A 20,807-nucleotide genomic window follows, 5' to 3' on the forward strand; every position below is an offset into this window, starting at 1 on the left:
TAATGAGAAATGTAGTCCTGCAATAGTTACTGAATCCAGCTTTTAAGAACCACATTAAATCCTTATTGATCAAAGGTCGCAACTTCAGCTCTTTTCATCTTAAGAAGAATCAAATAAAACTATAAATAATATTTTTCTAATATTGTTTTTCTTCCATTTTACTTGTTGTCTAACTATAAACGCATGGAGAACTGCTTTTGCACTAATTAATTCCCATTTAATTAATATGCTATTTTATTATAATTTTAGGAAATATAATCAGGTTTTATTTTGTGACACTAAGGAAGATTTATTAAAATCACCCACTGGTTCACATGGAAAACAACAAAGGTTAATTCTAATATCCTGTGACCCTAAATTATTGATAATCTGCCCTTTTTGACTTGACTGTGTTAAAATTCTGCTGATTTACACTAAGTAAGATGCTCTAGCTTCCAAAATGTGGTGGGGAATTTGAACTGGTGATGGGAAACAGCAAGAGAGTGACGAAAATGTGGGTTGATAGCAACCCACATTAATATTAAACAACGGTATCGCAACTGCATGTTTTTTCCTCCTCTCTCACATTGAGAAGACAAGAGAGAGAGGCCACACAGTAAACTATTGCACTGCGTGCAAAATAAGGTACGGCATTGCTGGTTTAAAATATAAAAACTTTCATTTGTTTTACATTTTATTCAACAAAAAATGTCATGGACCTCTGGGTCTGAGGGGTTGTTTTCCATTGTGTCTGCTCAAGAAACAGAATTGTGCACACTTATACAGTACCTCCAGGTAGACACCCCAGGGCATGACCAGCGTGGCCAGCAGCAGGTCGGACACGGCCAGGGAGACGATGAGGTAGTTGGTGGTGGTCTGAAGAGCACGCTCCCGAGACACAGCGACACACACAAGTACATTGCCGAACACCACACAAAAGATGAGGAGGACCAACAGCACTGCGTAGAAGTTGTATGGTGGTGAGGAAGACGGTGGAGAGCTGGTGCAGTTGGAGGATGTCAGTAGGGAAGAAGAGGAAGAGGAGGAGGTGGGATAGGATGCAGGGGAATAAGGGAGGTCAGGTGCGATAAAGGCTGAGAAATTGTTCTTAAGGGAGGAGAGGGGAAGGGAGGGAGAGGTCTTCTCCGACTCATTGAGTAAAGTCATGATCTTGCTCCAGTGAACATGATAACGATGAAAGTGGATAAAACAAAGAGAAGAAGGGAAATATAATTACCATGAGACATCTCATGACCCAGAGTTAATTAAAGTGAGTCTTTCTCAGCAAATACAAACACTGAACTCTTTTTCTAACGGAGGACATGGAAATCAAAGGTGCCTGTAACACCAGCACTGGAATTTTCTTTGGTCTCACAAGGGAGAAAGCTGAGTAGGAAATCAACCAAAGGAGCAGCATTGCAAATAACATATAATCTCAGAAGTCTGGTTTGATACTGTAAAGTTTAGTTAATTTGCTCTGAAATTAGAAGCAGAGCTAAAAAACTATCTTGTATTTCTGTAAGTTTAGAGGCTAGAACATGTTTTCAATTTCCTTTAAAATATTCTCCATTCTAATGGTAGTTTCTTGAAGTTTTTTTTTCTCTCCTTTCCCTGAGGTGTTCTGGTAACACCACAATGATTATGACAGTCATCACTCAGTAAAATAAACTGAGAATCTTTAGACACTTTTAACACCATGTTGCATCATCTCCTCAAGTCACAAGATGTGGTCGAGAAGAATGCAAATAAATACTTTTTAGAGGTCAGCTGGATGAAAGTTAAACCATAAAGCAGAAAGTCAGAAACTGAAGCAATAAACTCAAATGGCAAAAGAGAAAGATGGAAAAAATTGGGGCAATGGGAAAACAGTACAGATGCACTGCTCAGAAATTTTGTTGCAATTTTTATTTAAGAACTATACATGACAACAAAACTATTTTATACTTGTCTTATAAATGTTCATTGAAAAATAATATAAATCTACAAAACAAAAACAACAATAAAATTATCCAGGTAATGGGACAGAGGTATCTGTACTTATAAAACACAACTAAACAGAATAACACCATGCTTCATTTACCCCTTTAAATAATTTATTCATTTATTGCAACTATATAGTTACAATAAAGTTGCTTATTGGTCATTAAATTAGAACCAGAGGTGATGTCACATAGTGTGTGAGAAGGAGAGCAGTCAGAGTAACAGCTCTGCAGTTAAACAGGATTTCCCTATTAATTTAAAATAAAAACAAAAGGATTACAGAGATAACATTTTAAACTGTTTTTAGTATTTTATTTTAGATGTTTGCGAAATTAGCTCACCGAAAGTGGTTAGCATTGCTAAGTATGTATTGCCTTTAGAGGAAGAAGACCCTGAACTGTGAGATCACAAATGACTGAGAACATTTCCTAATTCAGCAAGTTCCACGGCAGATAGAACTGGCATCATCGACAGGATAAAACAGATAAACATTGCTGGAATATGCTTAGCTGTAATGTTAAGCCTTATCTGATGAAGTCTCAATTCCTGCTTAAAAGTAGTATTCTGAGGGAACAGTCAACACACCTCCATAGAAAACTGTTTCCTTTTTGAAAGGTTCTTAAAGCTTTTGTGCTTCCTCTGGCCTCCTTTTTAAACACTTCACTGATTATAAAAATTGCAAACTTGAAGTCTTTTCCCATCAGTAACGGCTTTCACACTAATAGAGCTACTGTCAACGCGTCCTGGTAACACTTGGTATGGTGGGTTCACTGGTCAGATAAATTATTGGATTTTTAATTTGTAAGTGGCCAACAGCAGATCAGGGTCAATAAAATCTGCAAAAAACGTAAAATTGTCAGATTTTGTTCACCAGCCAATTTCTCAAGCTCTAGAAAACTAAAACTAAAACTGAAAGCAACAAATCAGACTACAGACTAATAGAAATACTAAGAAACAAGACACACTTAGAATTTGATGAAAAACAAAATAACATAAATTCAATAAACATCCCACATTCCACAATGACTAAAATGTTTCTTTTCTGCAAATGTATGGGACTCAAAGAGAAAAACAGCTAGTGTTTAACTGATTTGTATCCCATTATTTCTCAATGTTTAGTATATTTAATTTAAGATGCAGCACGGTAAAAGAGCGTGTAGAATATCAAGTATTTTCAAGCATCAATAAAAAGTAGCAAACTAATGCATCACCTGACCAATAAACTCTAGTCACCATAATAGCATTTTATAAAATAAAAGGCAGCATATGTTGCTCTAAAACCTGAGTACTTCTTTTCAGATTTATTGACACTCCAACAGATGTTTAAGGTGTCCACACTATTTGCAGTTATGTGGATAGCATAGAAACAACTATAAAAGCCATATGGCTCTTTGTGTTATCCATCTGCAAAATTTGGCTTCCATGCTATGAAAAAATGTCTACATTTAGATGTGCAAAGCCCAAAAAAAAAATTCTCTCAGGCAATCTCAAACTGGGATTTTGCTTCTTCTTTTTGTGTCTTGCCTTACGTAGTACAGTGTCCTCTCAGTATCATTTAGAGTGACAGAGGTGTTTTATTGTTCACCAGCTACCTGTAAGAAGCCTATAAACTGTCATACGATGGGATTAATGCGCAGCTGTGCTCTAATCCGTCTTTTCATGGCCACTGGTGAAAAGTAGAATTAATTCTAGTTGAGTTCTCCCAGCCAAAGAAAAGTCAGAAGGGAGGTGAGGTGATGTGAAAGCTGTTCCTAACACCTGTTTGTGGGCAAGCATGGGTCATTTATGAGCAAGACGGAAAACATGGTGCATCCACTGGGCAAGAAAATAAATTACTCTTTAAAAAGAAGAAAGAAGAAGGGAAAAACTGGATTATGCAGCATGAGAATGTGAAGAGAATGAAGGAACTGACATTTAAAGGACTGCATTCATGCCTTTGAAAATAAAAGCAAAAAGTTTAAGGATATCTCTGTTACATTAGTTGCATCTAACTTATGTCACTCCCAGTTGGGCTTGCATAAAGAAGAAACTGGGAGGACAGAAGAACACATAAAATGTATGAACAAGTTGCATATAAGAATCATTAATTTCCAGTGCATGCACTACTAAAGAAACATGACTAGGAAATACATTACCTTTTGTCCACTCTGTTCTTATTCTTTATTGCTCTGCTCTGATTCATCCAATAACTACAAGTTACAATGTCAAGCAAAATCCTACATCAGTTATTTATTACCCTTACAAAATAGAAAACAACCTCCGACCCAAAAACATCACTTTATCAAACCTGATGTCAGCCTGAAGGTGATGAATAAATTCAGATTACTACCTAGCTACACTGCTTACCTCAAGTTGATCTGAATGATAACCAACACATTTAAGATGAGCTGAGCTTATTGTCTCACCTGTTGACCTTGTGAAGGGCATCTTTAGTTTATGTACTAAGTATCACGTAAGTTATACTGACAAGATTTAACAGAGGACATAATGGAGAACAGCATTCAGTTAGTAGTAAAATGGAAAAAGTAGACAGAGATGATGTTTGTATGGAAACTTGTCTTCTAAGCTTTAAAGAAAGGCCCTAAAGAGTTGTTCAGCTTTTTGGCCAACACTGAGGCTAACATAACTTTGTAAAGGCAAACAGCTCCACATTGAGGTATCAAGTTGTTCATAGGAAGCTAGATTGACATGTTTGAGTACTTGACCGATGATGATTCATAATATTAGAGTACATCAACATAAGACTCTTCTGCTTCATTATTAATGCCTAGATTATTATATAATCTTTGGTCTGAAACTCTCTGGGTTACTTACAACATTTCATAAGTAATAAATTGTCCCTTACCATGATTTAGTGTAAATAGCCCAACAAAATGTAATCTATCATCTTACATAAGAATGTTGACTTCTCTGTTAATATATGTAGCACATCCTCAAATTTAGCCCCCCTACAAACCTGGACAGAACCACATCATGACATTAAACATTTGCCAGAATACGGATGGTCTTTGGCTGGTCTTGGAGAGGTCTTCTGGGGCACACTTGAGCAATGTTTTCAATGAATCAATCATCAGTGCTAAAAAAAAAAAAAAAAAGAGTACCATGGTCAGCAACAATGTATGTGCTGCACTACCAGTGAAATAGGTTCCTTCATGGGAAGAGAAGAGTCCACTCCTTAAAATTGTGCATAGAATGTTTTCAACAAGGCTAATGTAACTGGTGAGTTCTTCAGACTGCATTTCAAATGCAACATGTAATTGTCACAATGTCAAAGAGAAGCCATGACATAATATTTAACGATCAGGTGGTAGGATAAAGACAAGGACAAGAAGTACAGGTCCTTCTCAAAATATTAGCATATTGTGATAAAGTTCATTATTTTCCATAATGTCATGATGAAAATTTAACATTCATATATTTTAGATTCATTGCACACTAACTGAAATATTTCAGGTCTTTTATTGTCTTAATACGGATGATTTTGGCATACAGCTCATGAAAACCCAAAATTCCTATCTCACAAAATTAGCATATCATTAAAAGGGTCTCTAAACGAGCTATGAACCTAATCATCTGAATCAACGAGTTAACTCTAAACACCTGCAAAAGATTCCTGAGGCCTTTAAAACTCCCAGCCTGGTTCATCACTCAAAACCCCAAACATGGGTAAGACTGCCGACCTGACTGCTGTCCAGAAGGCCACAATTGACACCCTCAAGCAAGAGGATAAGACACAGAAAGAAATTTCTGAACGAATAGGCTGTTCCCAGAGTGCTGTATCAAGGCACCTCAGTGGGAAGTCTGTGGGAAGGAAAAAGTGTGGCAGAAAACGCTGCACAACGAGAAGAGGTGACCGGACCCTGAGGAAGATTGTGGAGAAGGGCCGATTCCAGACCTTGGGGGACCTGCGGAAGCAGTGGACTGAGTCTGGAGTAGAAACATCCAGAGCCACCGTGCACAGGCGTGTGCAGGAAATGGGCTACAGGTGCCGCATTCCCCAGACCTGGGATACAGAGAAGCAGCACTGGACTGTTGCTCAGTGGTCCAAAGTACTTTTTTCGGATGAAAGCAAATTCTTCATGTCATTCGGAAATCAAGGTGCCAGAGTTCTGGAGGAAGACTGGGGAGAAGGAAATGCCAAAATGCCAGAAGTCCAGTGTCAAGTACCCACAGTCAGTGATGGTCCGGGGTGCCGTGTCAGCTGCTGGTGTTGGTCCACTGTGTTTTATCAAGGGCAGGGTCAATGCAGCTAGCTATCAGGAGATTTTGGAGCACTTCATGCTTCCATCTGCTGAAAAGCTTTTTGGAGATGAAGATTTCATTTTTCAGCACGACCTGGCACCTGCTCACAGTGCCAAAACCACTGGTAAATGGTTTACTGACCATGGTATCACTGTGCTCAATTGGCCTGCCAACTCTCCTGACCTGAACCCCATAGAGAATCTGTGGGATATTGTGAAGAGAACATTGAGAGACTCAAGACCCAACACTCTGGATGAGCTAAAGGCCGCTATCGAAGCATCCTGGGCCTCCATAAGACCTCAGCAGTGCCACAGGCTGATTGCCTCCATGCCACGCCGCATTGAAGCAGTCATTTCTGCAAAAGGATTCCCGACCAAGTATTGAGTGTATAACTGTACATGATTATTTGAAGGTTGACGTTTTTTGTATTAAAAACACCTTTTTTTGTATTGGTCGGATAAAATATGCTAATTTTGTGAGATAGGAATTTTGGGTTTTCATGAGCTGTATGCCAAAATCATCCGTATTAAGACAATAAAAGACCTGAAATATTTCAGTTAGTGTGCAATGAATCTAAAATATATGAATGTTAAATTTTCATCATGACATTATGGAAAATAATGAACTTTATCACAATATGCTAATATTTTGAGAAGGACCTGTAGAAGATGGAGGGAGAAAAAGCAGATCATATAATCAATGTAATCAGCTCAAAACAATCAGGGTAAAACATGCAGACTTGGTATTTTGTGTGCATGACTCCTGGCGGCATTTGCCCAGATATGCATATAGGGACCTGCACTAGGTTATATTTATTGCACTGGATGAAACGCTGGGCGGTCTTCAGCAATTTTTACAGAAATGCTCCTGCATTCTAACGCTGCTGATAAGATGATGAAAGTAATTATGATGGTCCCTTCCTTCTAAGCGAAGTTGAAACTGATGGTTGAGGTGCAGAAACGTTGGACAGACTACATATGGTTGAACCCACATACACATGTGGACAAAATTGTTGGTACCTCTCGGTTAATGAAAGTAAAACCCACAATGGTCACATAAATAACTTGAATCTGACAAAGGTAACAATGAATAAAAGTTCTATGAAAATGAACAAATGAAAGTCAGACATTGCTTTTCAAACACATTTCAACAGAATTATTAAAAAAAATAAACTCATGAAACAGGCCTGGACAAAAATGATGGTACCCTTAACTTAATATTTTGTTGCACAAACCTTTTGAAGCAATCACTGCAATCAAACTATTCCTATAACTGTCAATGAGACTTCTGCACCTCTCAGCAGGTATTTTGGTCCACTCCTCATGAGCAAACTGCTCCAGTTATCTCAGGTTTGAAGGTAGCCTTTTCCAGACGGCTTGTTTCAGCTCCTTCCAAAGATGCTCAATAGGATTTAGGTAAGGGCTCATAGAAGGCCACTTCAGAATAGTCCAATGTTTTCCTCTTAGCCATTCTTGGGTGTTTTTAGCTGTGTGTTTTGGGTTATTATCCTGTTGCAAGACCCATGACCTGCGACTGAGACCAAGCTTTCTGACACTGGGAAGCACATTTCTCTCTAGAATCCCTTGATAGTCTTGAGATTTCATTATACCCTGCACAGATTCAAGAAACCCTGTGCCAGATGCAGCAAAGCAGCCCCAGAACATAACAGAGCCTCCTCTATGTTTCACAGTAGGGACAGTGTTGTTTTCTTCATATGCTTCATGTTTCAATCTGTGAACATAGAGCTGATGTGCCTTGCGAAAAGTTCAGTTTTTGTCTCATCTGTCCATAGGACATTCTCCCAGAAGCTTTGTGGCTGGTCATCATGTAGTTTGGCAAATTCCAGTCTGGCTTTTTTATGTTTTGTTTTCAAAAATGGTCTCCTTGGTAGTCTACCATTAAGTCCACTTGGCCTCAAACAACGTCAGATTGTGCAATCTGACACTGATGTTCCTTGAGCTTGAAGTTCACCTTTAATCGCTTTAGAAGTTTTCCGGGCTCTTTTGTTACCGTTCGTATTATCTGTTGCTTTGTTTTGTCATCAGTTTTCCTCCTGTGGCCACGTCCAAGGAGGTTGGCTACAGTCCCATGGATCTTATATTTCTGAATAATATGTGCAGCTGTCACAGGAGCATGAAGCTGCTTGGAGATGGTCTTCTAACCTTAACCTTTAACATGCTTGTCTATAATTTTCTTTCTAATCTCCTGAGATAAATCTTTCCTTTGCTTCCTCTGGTCCATGTTGAGTGTGGTACACACCATGTCACCAAACAGCACAGTGACTACCTGTAGTCCTATATATAGGCCACTGACTGATTACAAGAATGTAGACACCTGTGATGCTAATTAATGGACACACCTTGATTTAACATGTCCCTTTGGTCACATTATTTTCAGGGGTACCATCATTTTTGTCCAGGCCTGTTTCATGAGTTTATTTTTTAAAATAATACTGTTGAAGCATGTTTGAAAAGCAATGTCTGACTTTCATTTGTTCATTTTCATATAATGAAAATGAACAAATCTTTGTCAGATTCAAGTTATTTCTGTGACCATTGTGGGTTTTTCTTTCATTAACTGAGGGATACCAACAATTTTTTCCATGTGTGTATGTACATAGATTGCATGCAAACACAAAATCCTTCTTTCTCACAGTTTGACATTAAACCGAAATAAACATTTCTGGCTTTATGTTACTTAGCATCACCAAAATTACTTCTATTGCTAACCACCAGAATTACGACGGAGATCATTTTCTATGACTTTCTTCAAAGTCAGAAGTTCAGATACACTAAGTGTACTATGCCTTTAAACAATTTGGCAAAGCCCAGATTATGTTTTCATTGCTTTGCAAGCTTCTAAAAGGTTAATTGAGATATTTAGTATTATTATTTAATTAGTAAATTTATTGGTTACATGAATGTTACTAATTAACTAATGAATTAGTTGATTAGATATGGCTGATTTCAATCTAGGAACTCTTTGGAAATATTTTAAAGCTACAGCCTCACCGGTAGATTACCAGATGCCAGAAGGTGCCATGCTACTCTGTGCAAACAATTATATGCAAGTATAAAACACCTTGCAAATGTCCAACAATCATACCGTTCAGGAAGATTGTGTTTCCCAGGGATGAAAAATGTTTCGGTGTGAAATGTATATATCAATTCCAGAAAAAAAAAAGCACTTTATGAAGTTGCTGGCTGAAGCTGCTTAACAATGTCATTATCCATTGTAAAACGAATCAAGTACAGAGATAGGCTAAAAGGCCACTGTGGAACGAAGAAGCCAATAGTCAAAATACACAAAATAAAATAATTTTGGCGGAAAAAAATTTAAATACATTAACAGCTTTGTTTTGTACACTGCGTTTCATGTAATGTTTGTGAAGTAAACCCAGTAAATCTCACTGCAGTTGGCTCATCAGTAAATTCAAATTCATCAAAGAACAAGATGCCCTAAAGACATTACACCAGAGCATAAAAAAAGTGACAAACTGTTGGAAACACTAAGCAAAAAGGAAAATTATATTTTCAAATAGCACCAGTTCATCCTTTTCCCACAGTTGCTCAACTGGAACCTAAAATAATTACTTTCAACTTAAAGCAGAGGATAAATCCCACGTTTAGCTAATATCTCCTTACTACTGATGTGATCAGAGCACAAAAATGTTTCCTCCAACCAAACATCAAATATCTCTGCAATAATTCTTAAACAGAATTGCTGCAACTTTGCTTCGGTAAAAAAAATATCACTTTCTTGCATTTCAAGTGGAGCCAAATACTGAGATGTTGTTCAAAGACTGAAGAAGTAGAACACTGTTGGACCACCAGCTGTGTAAAGATGTGTTTGTAACCAGAGTTGACACAATAAGGTGACAGTAAACATGAGTGTAGAACAGAAGGTCTAACATCAAAGTTTAAAATGTTGCAGAGATGGGAATAGTGTCAGTGATAAAACAATGCTCTCATACGAAAAGTCAGCTTTCTTCAAATTAAAACTCACAAGAATGTTTGGCTGTATGAGCGACTTCAAAGAATAGGATGAAAACCAACAAATAAAAAGAAAGACTTCTTTATGTTTTTTTTGAGCCACTTTCATACCCACTGCAATTAAACATAACTTGGCAGAAAAAGTTTAAACCAAAAATATTTAAACCAGGGCAAAATATTTTTGTCTTCCGTAATTAAAATTCCATGAATACACTGCAGCCAATAATAGCTAACTCTAATGAGTTAGAAGTTACTGTTCTGACTTTGTGACTTAGTATATCTGTACAAAAACAGCAAAGTTTGTATACCTTATAAGTCTTAGTTCCAAGGACAAACATAATTTTCATGCTAAAAAAAAAGCTCTTTTTTAATGATTCAGCATGAAGAGTCTAAGCAGTAGACCTATTATATATATATTTTATAGTATTATATTCCAAAGATAATTAATTTATTACAATATTTAGAGCAAACTTTGATAATATCAGCAACTCAACCCAGTTTTTATTTTCATAGTATACTTTTATGAATTGAAAACTAGGTGTTCTACAATGTAAAAACTATTAACATATATTATTTAAAGATTATTCAACACAGAGAATGTATTGCCATCCAGCCAGTACCGTTTAATAAAGAATAAAATGTTTAAGAGTAACATTGGTTAAATAAATTAAGACCCATTCACTCAATCAGGTAATCAGTCTTTATGGAGCTATAGCCCATTTGGATTTTCTTTATTTATTATTATTTAACTACAGAAAGTGCTAAGTACTTTTTTTTGGTAGTCACACTACTGTGTATCTGCCTTGTATTTCAATGGCCAATGAAGATTCATAGCTTTAAGAAAATAATGTCTTCCTTTATTTATTGTTAAAGTTAAACTGTGGGCTCCAGGTTTGAACATCTGTAGTCAAACATGCAAATAGCTGAATGTTAGAAATATGATCAGATTCTTGATTTGAAAAAAGGTATAAACTTAAAGTATGCATTTGGGGTTTTATTTCCTAATAAAAAAAACAATATAATACAACTGGGCCTGTAGATAATTTTAGAAGGATGCTAGCTTCGATTTCTTTTCTTTTAGAAAAAAGAGGTATTCCATTTATTCATTTTTATCTTTTGCTGAAGGTTTATGTGAAATGTCGACATTTCTTGAAGGTCAAAGAAATGTTACAGTAATAAAAGATGTGGAAAGGTTGTTTTCAAACGTAGTCTATAATCAAAGATTTATCCACGTATCCATCTAGGAGCTCCTCTTCTGTGTTATTGACAGCAGCAGAACCTTGAAATTATTTAATGCATGCTGAACATTAAAAATTAAATTTTACAGGAAATCCTGCACACTTAGAAACATGCCAAAATGTTAAATATAACCGTTTGAGAGAAATAATTAGTCTACCTGCAGAAGCAAGGTGTTTCCATGGGAGCTATCAAGAGATTAGTTGTTAAAGTAAATTTAAATTTGATGGATCAACCAAGGATGTTGAATGGTTACTTGCAAGCTGGCTGTTTATTAGTGAGATCATACTTATGCTCGTACATGCATGTATTTAAAAAAAAACATTATTGCTAATGACATACTGTCTTATGGCATGTATATATTCATGAAAGGCTTTACTTACTTAATTTTGTTGGGATTCAATATTTTTCAATAATTCACTAAAACCATTTCAACCATTGCTAAACATGCTTTACTGTTAATACCAGTGCTAAAGCAAACCCCAAATACGACTTTCCTCATGTGTATCAAATACGGTAATTGAAGATGGGTGAAGGTGCATATGAGGATGGAAAGATCTCCAATTATTTCCGTAGAAACATATTTATTATATGTTGAGTTATATTGTCCTTATTTTGATTTCCAATACACCACATCAAACAAAAACTGCTCTAAAAAACTGTCCATGCAGGGTGGCATTATGATTGACACTGACATTGAAATAACAACTGCAATTTGATATATCGTGCTGCTCTAATATGCACATTAACGATGGGAGACATTTCTGAGAGTAAACCACAAAACATGGACTTTACAGCTTATTCAATTAGTTTCATGATAATGTATTATTTCAAAACATTAATAGGCAGCAGTAGCATTCCACCTTTTAAAATTGATCATCAGTATTTACTCTAAGAAACTTATCCCATCGTTAATGATCATGTGATCTAAAGAATATATCATATGTGCATTTCTACAGCACTTGTATTTTCTTTCTCTGACTAACAGCATGTTTAAAGGAACCTATGTTCACTAAAAAGGGCTAAAATGCATAGAAATGCATGGAAATTGAATCTAATTTGTGAATGTATTTATGCATTGACTCTTTTGGACATTTTTCATTTACAAAGAAGGTAAAAGCTATTGAGATTTAAAATCTCTTTTAAAAAATGCCCTGACAAACACTGGCAGTAGCTAAAAACATTAGTTATAGTAGTGTTGTGACTGATCCGATTCAACATTTGTATCATATCAAGTATCCGATACTGGACTGGGGCCATCAATCCACATATGAGACTCAATGGTCCTTTGTTGCTGCATGGTTTCATTTAACAGCAAAAAATAAGTATACTCATAAATTGTGAGTAAACAGGTGCATCTGTCAGATTCACTTATGTCAATTTAGAAACTGTCAGTCTGTCATTTTCTACCACTTATTCCATAGTGGGTCGCGGGGAAGCTGGTGCCTATCTCCAGCAGTCTATGAGCGAGAGGCAGGGTACACCCTGGACAGGTCGCCAGTCTATCGCAGGGCAACACACAAACAACCAAGCACACACTCATTCATACACCTAAGGGGAATTTAGATAGACCAATTAACCCTAACAGTCATGTTTTTGGACTGTGGGAGGAAGCCGGAGTACCCGGTGAGAACACACACATGCACGGGGACAACATGCAAACTCCATGCAGAAAGACCCCTGGCTGGGAATTGAACCCAGGACCTTCTCGCTGCAAGGCAACAGTGCTACCAACTGCACCACCGTGCAGCCCAATTTAGAAACTGGTATATGTAAAAAAAAACAAAAAAAAACAACTGATGCCAATCTAGCACATTTTTTTTTTATATACTATTGGAGCCTTTTGGAGAGAAATAAACTTAAGTACCATTGAGGTTGGGGCGCAGCTCAAACTGTAACTCAGTTATATAAAACATCCCCCAACGCTGGGCGAGGTGAGCAGACAAAGGGTTATAAAACGTTTGGCGGCAAGCTAGTAAGCAGTAAGGTTGAAGACAAAGAAAATGGGGAATTTCACCATGAGGTTATTTTAACAGTCCAGTCTCACAGCGCACCTGCGCCTGCTCTCAGGTGTTCAACAACCCCGCAAAACACACACAAAGCTGGGTAGCGCAGCGGCTTCTAGGCATCCAACACGGCACATCAAAGTTTCAATAAAAAGGTTACATGCACATATCATTCAGAACACATTAGATTAAATAGCGAATCTCATCGCACTAAAACCTCCTGTACCCTGCCCAGACTTTCTAAGAAATAAATAAAAATAAAGGATGGGTTTTACTTGTCGTTGTCTTCCTTCTGAGCAGAGTTGAGAGAGAGTGGGGTGGAAGTTGGAAGTTAATGTGCGTCCACAGCTAACTTCAGGAAAAGCGGTCAATCTTCGTCCTCTGGCCTCCTTGGCGAAAGGGAAAAATATGATCTGACCATCACAGTCGACTAGAACAAAAACAAGGTGGCGATTCGTCTCCTTGAAACTCCGTGTTTTTTTTTAGTTATGCGTTAAACTCACGTCTTCAATCGGCAAAGTGAAATTTCTGGCCTTCTCATTCCAGAAACCTCGTTCATGAATTTTTTGTTGGCCAACGAAGGAGAATAAATGAAATCCACTCGGGACTCTTCTCCAGATGTTGGTAACCGTGTCACGGTCTCCAGCTGAAAACGAGCGTTGGGCGCCTTCCTATATAGCGTCCTGTGACGTCAGACTTGGGACGCCCCGTCATATCAGTCGCAGTGTCCAACGAGATCTGTAGGAACGGACTGTCGTGGATACAAAATGGCCGAAAACGCCAGGAGGCCTGGTGGCGTCCAGCAACGTGCAAATGGTCCAATATTCAGCAAACAAGTGGTCCAACAACAGTGACCAGTCTGCTATCAGATATGTTATCAATGAGACAGAAAATACCTCACAGTATGTGTTTTGCGCCAACATTTTTAGAGGTGAAAGTAGACAGCTTGTTAATGTGACGGTGACTGAGGAGAAAACTCCTTGCAGCAACAGTAAGAGCTCCTCAGAGGAGCAACAAGGGGCTTTGAGAGGAACAGGAAGGCTAACTGGTTATCAAAAATGTGCCTTGTTTAATCTTCTTGAGATATCAACCTGCAAAGATACATGCAGGATTTGAAAATGTTGACAGTCTGATGCAAGGCAAGAATATTTGTAATCTAGGAAATGCGTTCAGAGACTGTTATAGTTAGAAATTCTAGCTTTACTAATAACTAAAATATTTGCCAAAACTGTTTAAAACATGTCATCAAATATTCTTGACTGCATTGTACAAAAATAAAAAATTTAATTTTGTTGTTGTTTTGTATTACTTCTCCCAATTTATGACATTTTTACCAAGTAATAGGGTCAATGGATGTAGAGGCTTTCAGACTTACTCCTCAGCTGAGAAGAATGTCAATATAGCCATCACAGGATTGTTCTGAAGCCTTTATGTAAAGTCAAACTTGTAAATATAAATGCAGCTGACTAGATGGGTAAAACTGAAACAGCATATCGGATGGTGGCTTTTGTTTTATCTAAACTGAGTTTACACGACAATGTAAACATAAAACATAATTAAATGTTTAACTAAGACATTTCTGAATCATAAAATATAGATATAGAGAGATATTCTGGCTGATCCCTCCCACCCCGGTCACAGACTCTTTGAAACTCTCCCCTCTGGCAGGAGGCTGCGGTCCATCTGGACCAAAACCTCACGCCACAAGAACAGTTTTTTCCCATCTGCCACCAGCCTTGTTAACAAAGCCCAGAAACCTGACATTCTCCCTTCCTCCCCCCCCCCCCCTTTTTTTGCTGACAGGACACCTGTAACCTGTAACTCTATGCGTTACATTAACGCTCAGCTTGGACTCCTGCTTTACTTGCACTGTCATACTTGCACAATGATCACCTGCACTGTTGTATTGCTCTTGCATCTTATACTGCTCTATACTTACTCTCACTCACTTAAAACTGTGCACATATATTTATATTATATTGTAGATATGTTTATACTGTTTAATTTGTATTTTATTGCACCGACTACGCCAAAACAAATTCCTTGTATGTCCAAAAACGTACTTGGCAATAAAGCTTTTCTGATTCTGATTCTGATTTAAATTCAGACATCAGGATCGATTTACAGCCCACAAAACTCTATTGAAGCTCCTCTACTCACATAAACACAAGATTATCAATGCACAAGGTAAAACTTCAAATTTGTATGATTAAAAAACTAACCAATATTCTTTGAACTACTAAAAAAATAAAATACTGTTGTTTAAGGATATGAAAAAGGCAACTATATTACAAACAAACAATACAATACACTTTCTGACAACCTTAACATTAAAAAAAGTAAAATGGATTAGTTTGTGATGTTTCACATTTTTTACCAGACTTTTGTCTTATTTCTGATTATAGAAATCACTTTTAAGAAGCAACCTCTCATTCTCTCATGCTTGTCCGCCCTGAACTATCCTCCCAGTAACATCACCTATCCTATTTTTCTTATCACCCAATCCTCCTGTGAAATATCCTCCTGTTTATCTTCCTCCGCTGCCCTACTCCCTGGACACTCTTGACAGGTCTACTATATTCTTGCCCTTGTCTGGCCCTGGCACTGCTAAAATAAAAAAAAAAAAAAAACAATAGCAGATAGAGTGAAAGAAGTTTTCAAAGTACACTCTTTTTTAAGTGAAAGCAACAAGCTGTCCTGCCATAAATTGTGGAAAAAACACTCTGGAAACACTGGAAATTATGTTCAGCTGCTGTATAATCAGCTCTCTGCAGATTTTAGGACAAAAAAATACTCACTGCTTCAAGACCTTTTAGTGCTAAAACTCCTCACACCGATATTTTGTTTATAATGATCAGTCAGTAACTTTTGGACATATAGGTGCATCCTATTATAGTATTATGAAGTGAATTCCAGTGAATTCCAATTAGGATCAAAGTGTAATGTATGTAATTGACTTTGAATCTGTCTACATGATTGAAATGAATTGACTGAGACACCATTTGGTGTCAATTCACTCAGTATATCAAGTGAAAACCCTTAATTAAGATTTTCAGAAATTTAAAATGTAACACAAGACTAATGAAATTGGACTTTTAACAACTAGGTGTTTTTTATGGCCATTAAGGACGTAAAGGATTGCTCTATTGCTTAGTTGTCCAAAGTCTGTCTTTCAGATGAAAGTAATGTTGTATTTTTTTTTTAATTAAGGTCCTAGAGTCTGAAGGAAGAGTGAAGCAGGAGCTTTGTGAGACCTGGGTCTCCAGGGCCCAAGCCCTGGATGTTTTGTCAATAGCTCCAGACCAAAATGAGACTGTTAAAAATCAGAGGCAAACTCAATTAATCCTCAGTTGATAAATGTGCTGAATATGCATTCCAAGTGTACATATTACCTATCTCTGTTGTTTTGATTTTATTTATTTTTATTATTTTTGTGTGCTTCATTTTGTGTATTTTTTTTCTATATTTATTCTGCTGTGCTGAGCATGCACAGATCTGCTCTCCATCAGAGCAGTGTACATCACGGCGTCTTGATCTTTCAGATCTGAAGAAAATTTGGCAGAGCAGTAGTGGATCTGTTCACTACACAGGAGAACGGCAGTGCCAGCCCATGGAAGGATCCGCTGTTGGGAGTGGATGCCTTTGCTCACAGTTTGTGGTCAAAGATGCTCCTTTATGCCTTTCTTCTTCCAGTTCTGCTGATCCTGCAGCTCCTGGATTGGGTTCGGGGGGAAGAGCTGTCAGTGATTCTCATAGCCCCAAAGCGCAAAGACACGCCATGGTTACTGAATCTGCAGCAGCTGGTATCAGACCGCCTGTAGCAGCTGCCGTGAAGGAAGGATCCACTCCTCCAGGCAGGAGGGGCGATCAGGAGTTACCAAGAGATAGGTCAGCATCTCTAGGTGTTGCTGCTGAATGGGAGTGCTTAGAGGGGCTCGGCCTCCTGCAGGATGTGATGCGCATGATTCAAGGCGCACGAGCTGCGTCTACCTAAGCGTCATACACATAAAAATGGACAGCTTTTCAGCGCAGGTGTGTGGAGAAAGGGGTGGACGTTCCATGTTCATCTTTAACCACGGAATAATGGTACGATTTTAAAAGGCATACATAGACACAGACCAGTGTCACGTCCACTGGTTCCTCAGTAGGATTTAGCGCTGGTTCTGCGTGCCTTGGCTCCATTTGACCCCCTAGATCAGGATCAGGATTAATCTGCTCTCTCTGTAATAGAATATGAAGGCAACAGCAGCTCAGTTGAGCTTTGTCCTAACATTGCTTTACACTTAAAGCAACACAAGGTCATTCAGGTCGAGAGTAATAACTCTGAATGACTTCTATCCTCCTCCTCATGACTCTGAGGAAGCCACATGTCATCTCCTCTGTCCTGTGCACGCACTCTCATCTTGCGTGGCCCACGCCGCTGTACATTGCTGCTCCCAGTGTCTGTTCGTGCATTACTGAGATATATTATATTGCCAAATGTATTGGGTCACACCACCAAATCAATGAATTCTGGTGTTTCGATCACTTCCTTGGCTGCAGGTGTATAAAGTTTTGTGTGGAGAAACTTGACTGTCCTGCACAAAGTCCTTACCTCAGACTTCTTGAACACCCTTGGGATGAATAAGAGCAGAGGCTGCAGTTCTGGTTTTCTATGAACACAATCCTAAACCTTGTGGAAGATGTTTACAGAAAAGTTAAAGTTGCTATTGCTGGCAGTCTCGGTCCATCAACAAATTGGACCTTATAGATTAAGAATAGGATGTCATCAAAGTTCATGTATATGTAAAAATAGACAGACAAATACCTTTGGCAATAAAGTGTAACTCTGCAGGACGTTTTCTGCTTGTACAGCATATTTCACACTGGTTCACGTGTTTATATTTCCTCTGGATTGGATCCTCTTAAGAAGATTAGAGCTCATTCCCCCACAGGGATTTCTGCACGGAAGGATGACAGTGCAAGGTATTTGCACAGCAGCTTCCTAGTCATCTCCGTTCTTATTTATTCATTTTTATCTGCATGATGTTTGCACTTTCTCCATGACTTTTGCTATTACTTGTAATTAAGGATGTATGCCACCAAGCCTCCCTGTGGTCAGACATTATTCCCCTCTGCTGTGGTGCTTGATTGAGGCATGCAGGGCTTGTTACGTTGCCTCATTACGAAAGATCCAGCTGCTGAATTGTTTCCTTTAGTTTCTATGCTCCTTCTATGTAGTTGATGACTTGCTCTGCTCGTCGTTAGACTGTTTCAGTTTGTAACTACTAGCGATAACTTTAAATTTTATTTATTGCAATCATCTGTAAAGTATACAACATAGAACAAAACTGTACACCGTTGAACATTTCTGAAATCACTATACGCTCATATTATGAAATAAAAACAACAAAAGACAGAATGTGCTGTTGTTAATTTCTACTTTCTGTGTAAAACTGAGAAGATTTGAAGTACCAGCTATTTCTTAGAGAAAAAGGATCCTTAATGATAGAAAAAGTGTCTAAACCATTACAGTCAGTTAATAAAGTGTAAATGCATAAAGTGATTAAAAAAATAAAATTGGAAGTTAATCAATTAGACAGCAGGTAAAAAATCCTTTCCTGGGTAAGAACTTGCAAAAATCACCAGAATTCCTCTGCATAAAAGAACTGATGAGCATACAAGAGAATCCCTTCAACACAGAACCACAACATAAAATTACATTCCTAAGGCAGTGCTCCACACAAGCCACAAACATTTATTATTCAACGTGCAATTTCACATCTTCTCCATCTCTTCTTTAAAATGAGACACTGCAGCTTGTGGTAGTCCCTTGCTACTGATGAGAACCTGACCAAACCCACACTCAGAAAGCCAGAGTAAATGTTTCCTGTTTTCTGTTAGTGAATCATATGAGAAAGAAAAGGGTAAGAGTTTGTCAGGTGGCACAGATTGTACACATGCCTATAGGGGTCAATATGACAACAAAATAAATCTATCTAAAAGATTCCCACACAAGAACCCCACCAATCCAAGATTTATATGCTAAAAACACATTTACCTCATTAAAAGCCTTACCAGAGAGCCTGGTTGGACAACTCTATGCTGATAATTAAACATGTTTAAACCATAAATCCTTGTTTTCATTGTGATATGAGAATTACATGAGGTTCTGCTGCATACAGTTTTTAATGATGCTCACCTCACACTGTTCTAGGTCTGTTATACAATGAACTATTTTTGTTTATGTAGAGCTGAGATTTTAGTAAATAGAAATAATTAGATCATATATATGCTGCATCTTAAAAAAAAATATATATATATATATATATGTTACGGGAGCATTTCAGGGTTGGGTCAGTTTTTTTGTTTTTGTCTTTTTTCTAAATTTGGACCCTTTTAACCAAAACAAGGATGCTATTATGAAACACATTCTTTGGTGTTTAGAGACAACATGCAGTCTGCATGAGATAAATTAATAAACAAAACTAAATAAATGATCTAATTTTTACATGTTTTCTTTGAGCCACAAGCAACTTTTCCACAATATTGCTGCTCTGTCAATCACTCCATGCAGCTGCCTGGGCTTCCTTAGATAACTTTTTATTAATAGGCGTAATAAACTGAATTTTATTGCACTGTGGTATAACTCGGATCATATTGGATCTTATTGACTTTGAATCTCTCCTATTGAGTTGATTTGATTATCTATTCCTGTAGATAAATTGTTGCTAGATACAAAAAAGTTAAAAATAAATAAAACGGAGATTAAGTCAAAAGTACAGTAGGCCTAAACTTAGAAATTGACAACATTTAGGAATACATACGCTTAAAACATTTCAGAACATCTTTTAAAAACTGTGCTTTACCTTTTGCTGGGGCTAAACCTCTGCTCCGCGTTCCTCTAAAGACAAGAGGCAGAAACATGAGCTGAACGCGGCCGATCCTCCCACCCTGACCCCGCTCAGTTATAAAATATGAGGGTTACTGGCGGTGGCTCCCGTCCTTCAGCTGAGCCGCGGATATGCTCTCCGCAGAGTGGGACAGAAGCTGGAAACAGCTGCGGGAGATAGGAGAGGAGACGAGGGGAGAAGGGAAAGGGGGCATGGATGCTCATTTTTATTTATTCTGGTGAGAAACAGCTAGAGCCGTCTGGTTGGCTAAAGAAACAGAAGGGGCGTGGCCCAATATTTAAGTTTATGGTGAGTGTCATAATTAAAAAAATAAAATAAAACACCCAACACCTTATGAGTTTGTTTGTTGATATTTCTTAAAAACAAAGAAAAAAACCAAAAAACATTTGCTTAGACTAGAAATACCTGCATATAGGCACATCACCCACAGCACCTCAGGTTATACGGTCTTCTGGTGGTCTTTCTTTCTCTCAGATTAC

At 37.8% G+C, this 20,807-nt stretch overlaps 1 protein-coding gene across 3 annotated transcripts in view; it reads right to left on the bottom strand.

The window, feature by feature from the left end:
- drd2l (dopamine receptor D2 like) overlaps positions 1-20,494 on the bottom strand; it is a 45,814-nt gene extending 25,320 nt beyond the window's left edge. The window contains exons 1-3 of one of the 3 annotated variants that reach the window (XM_047362138.1): positions 20,284-20,494; positions 4,916-5,035; positions 769-1,149 (exon numbers count right to left, since the gene is read on the bottom strand). In XM_047362138.1, the coding sequence (XP_047218094.1) occupies positions 769-1,146 (378 nt within the window). In that variant the 5' untranslated portion in view covers positions 1,147-1,149; positions 4,916-5,035; positions 20,284-20,494. Of the gene's footprint in view, positions 1-768; positions 2,207-4,915; positions 5,036-20,283 lie in introns of those variants that run through there. The other 2 variants (XM_047362136.1, XM_047362137.1) reach the window with 2 other exon arrangements.
- Positions 20,495-20,807: the final 313 nt, after the last annotated feature.

This window comes from Girardinichthys multiradiatus, chromosome 3 (genome assembly GCF_021462225.1).
Source record: "Girardinichthys multiradiatus isolate DD_20200921_A chromosome 3, DD_fGirMul_XY1, whole genome shotgun sequence".
Lineage (NCBI taxonomy): Eukaryota > Metazoa > Chordata > Actinopteri > Cyprinodontiformes > Goodeidae > Girardinichthys > Girardinichthys multiradiatus.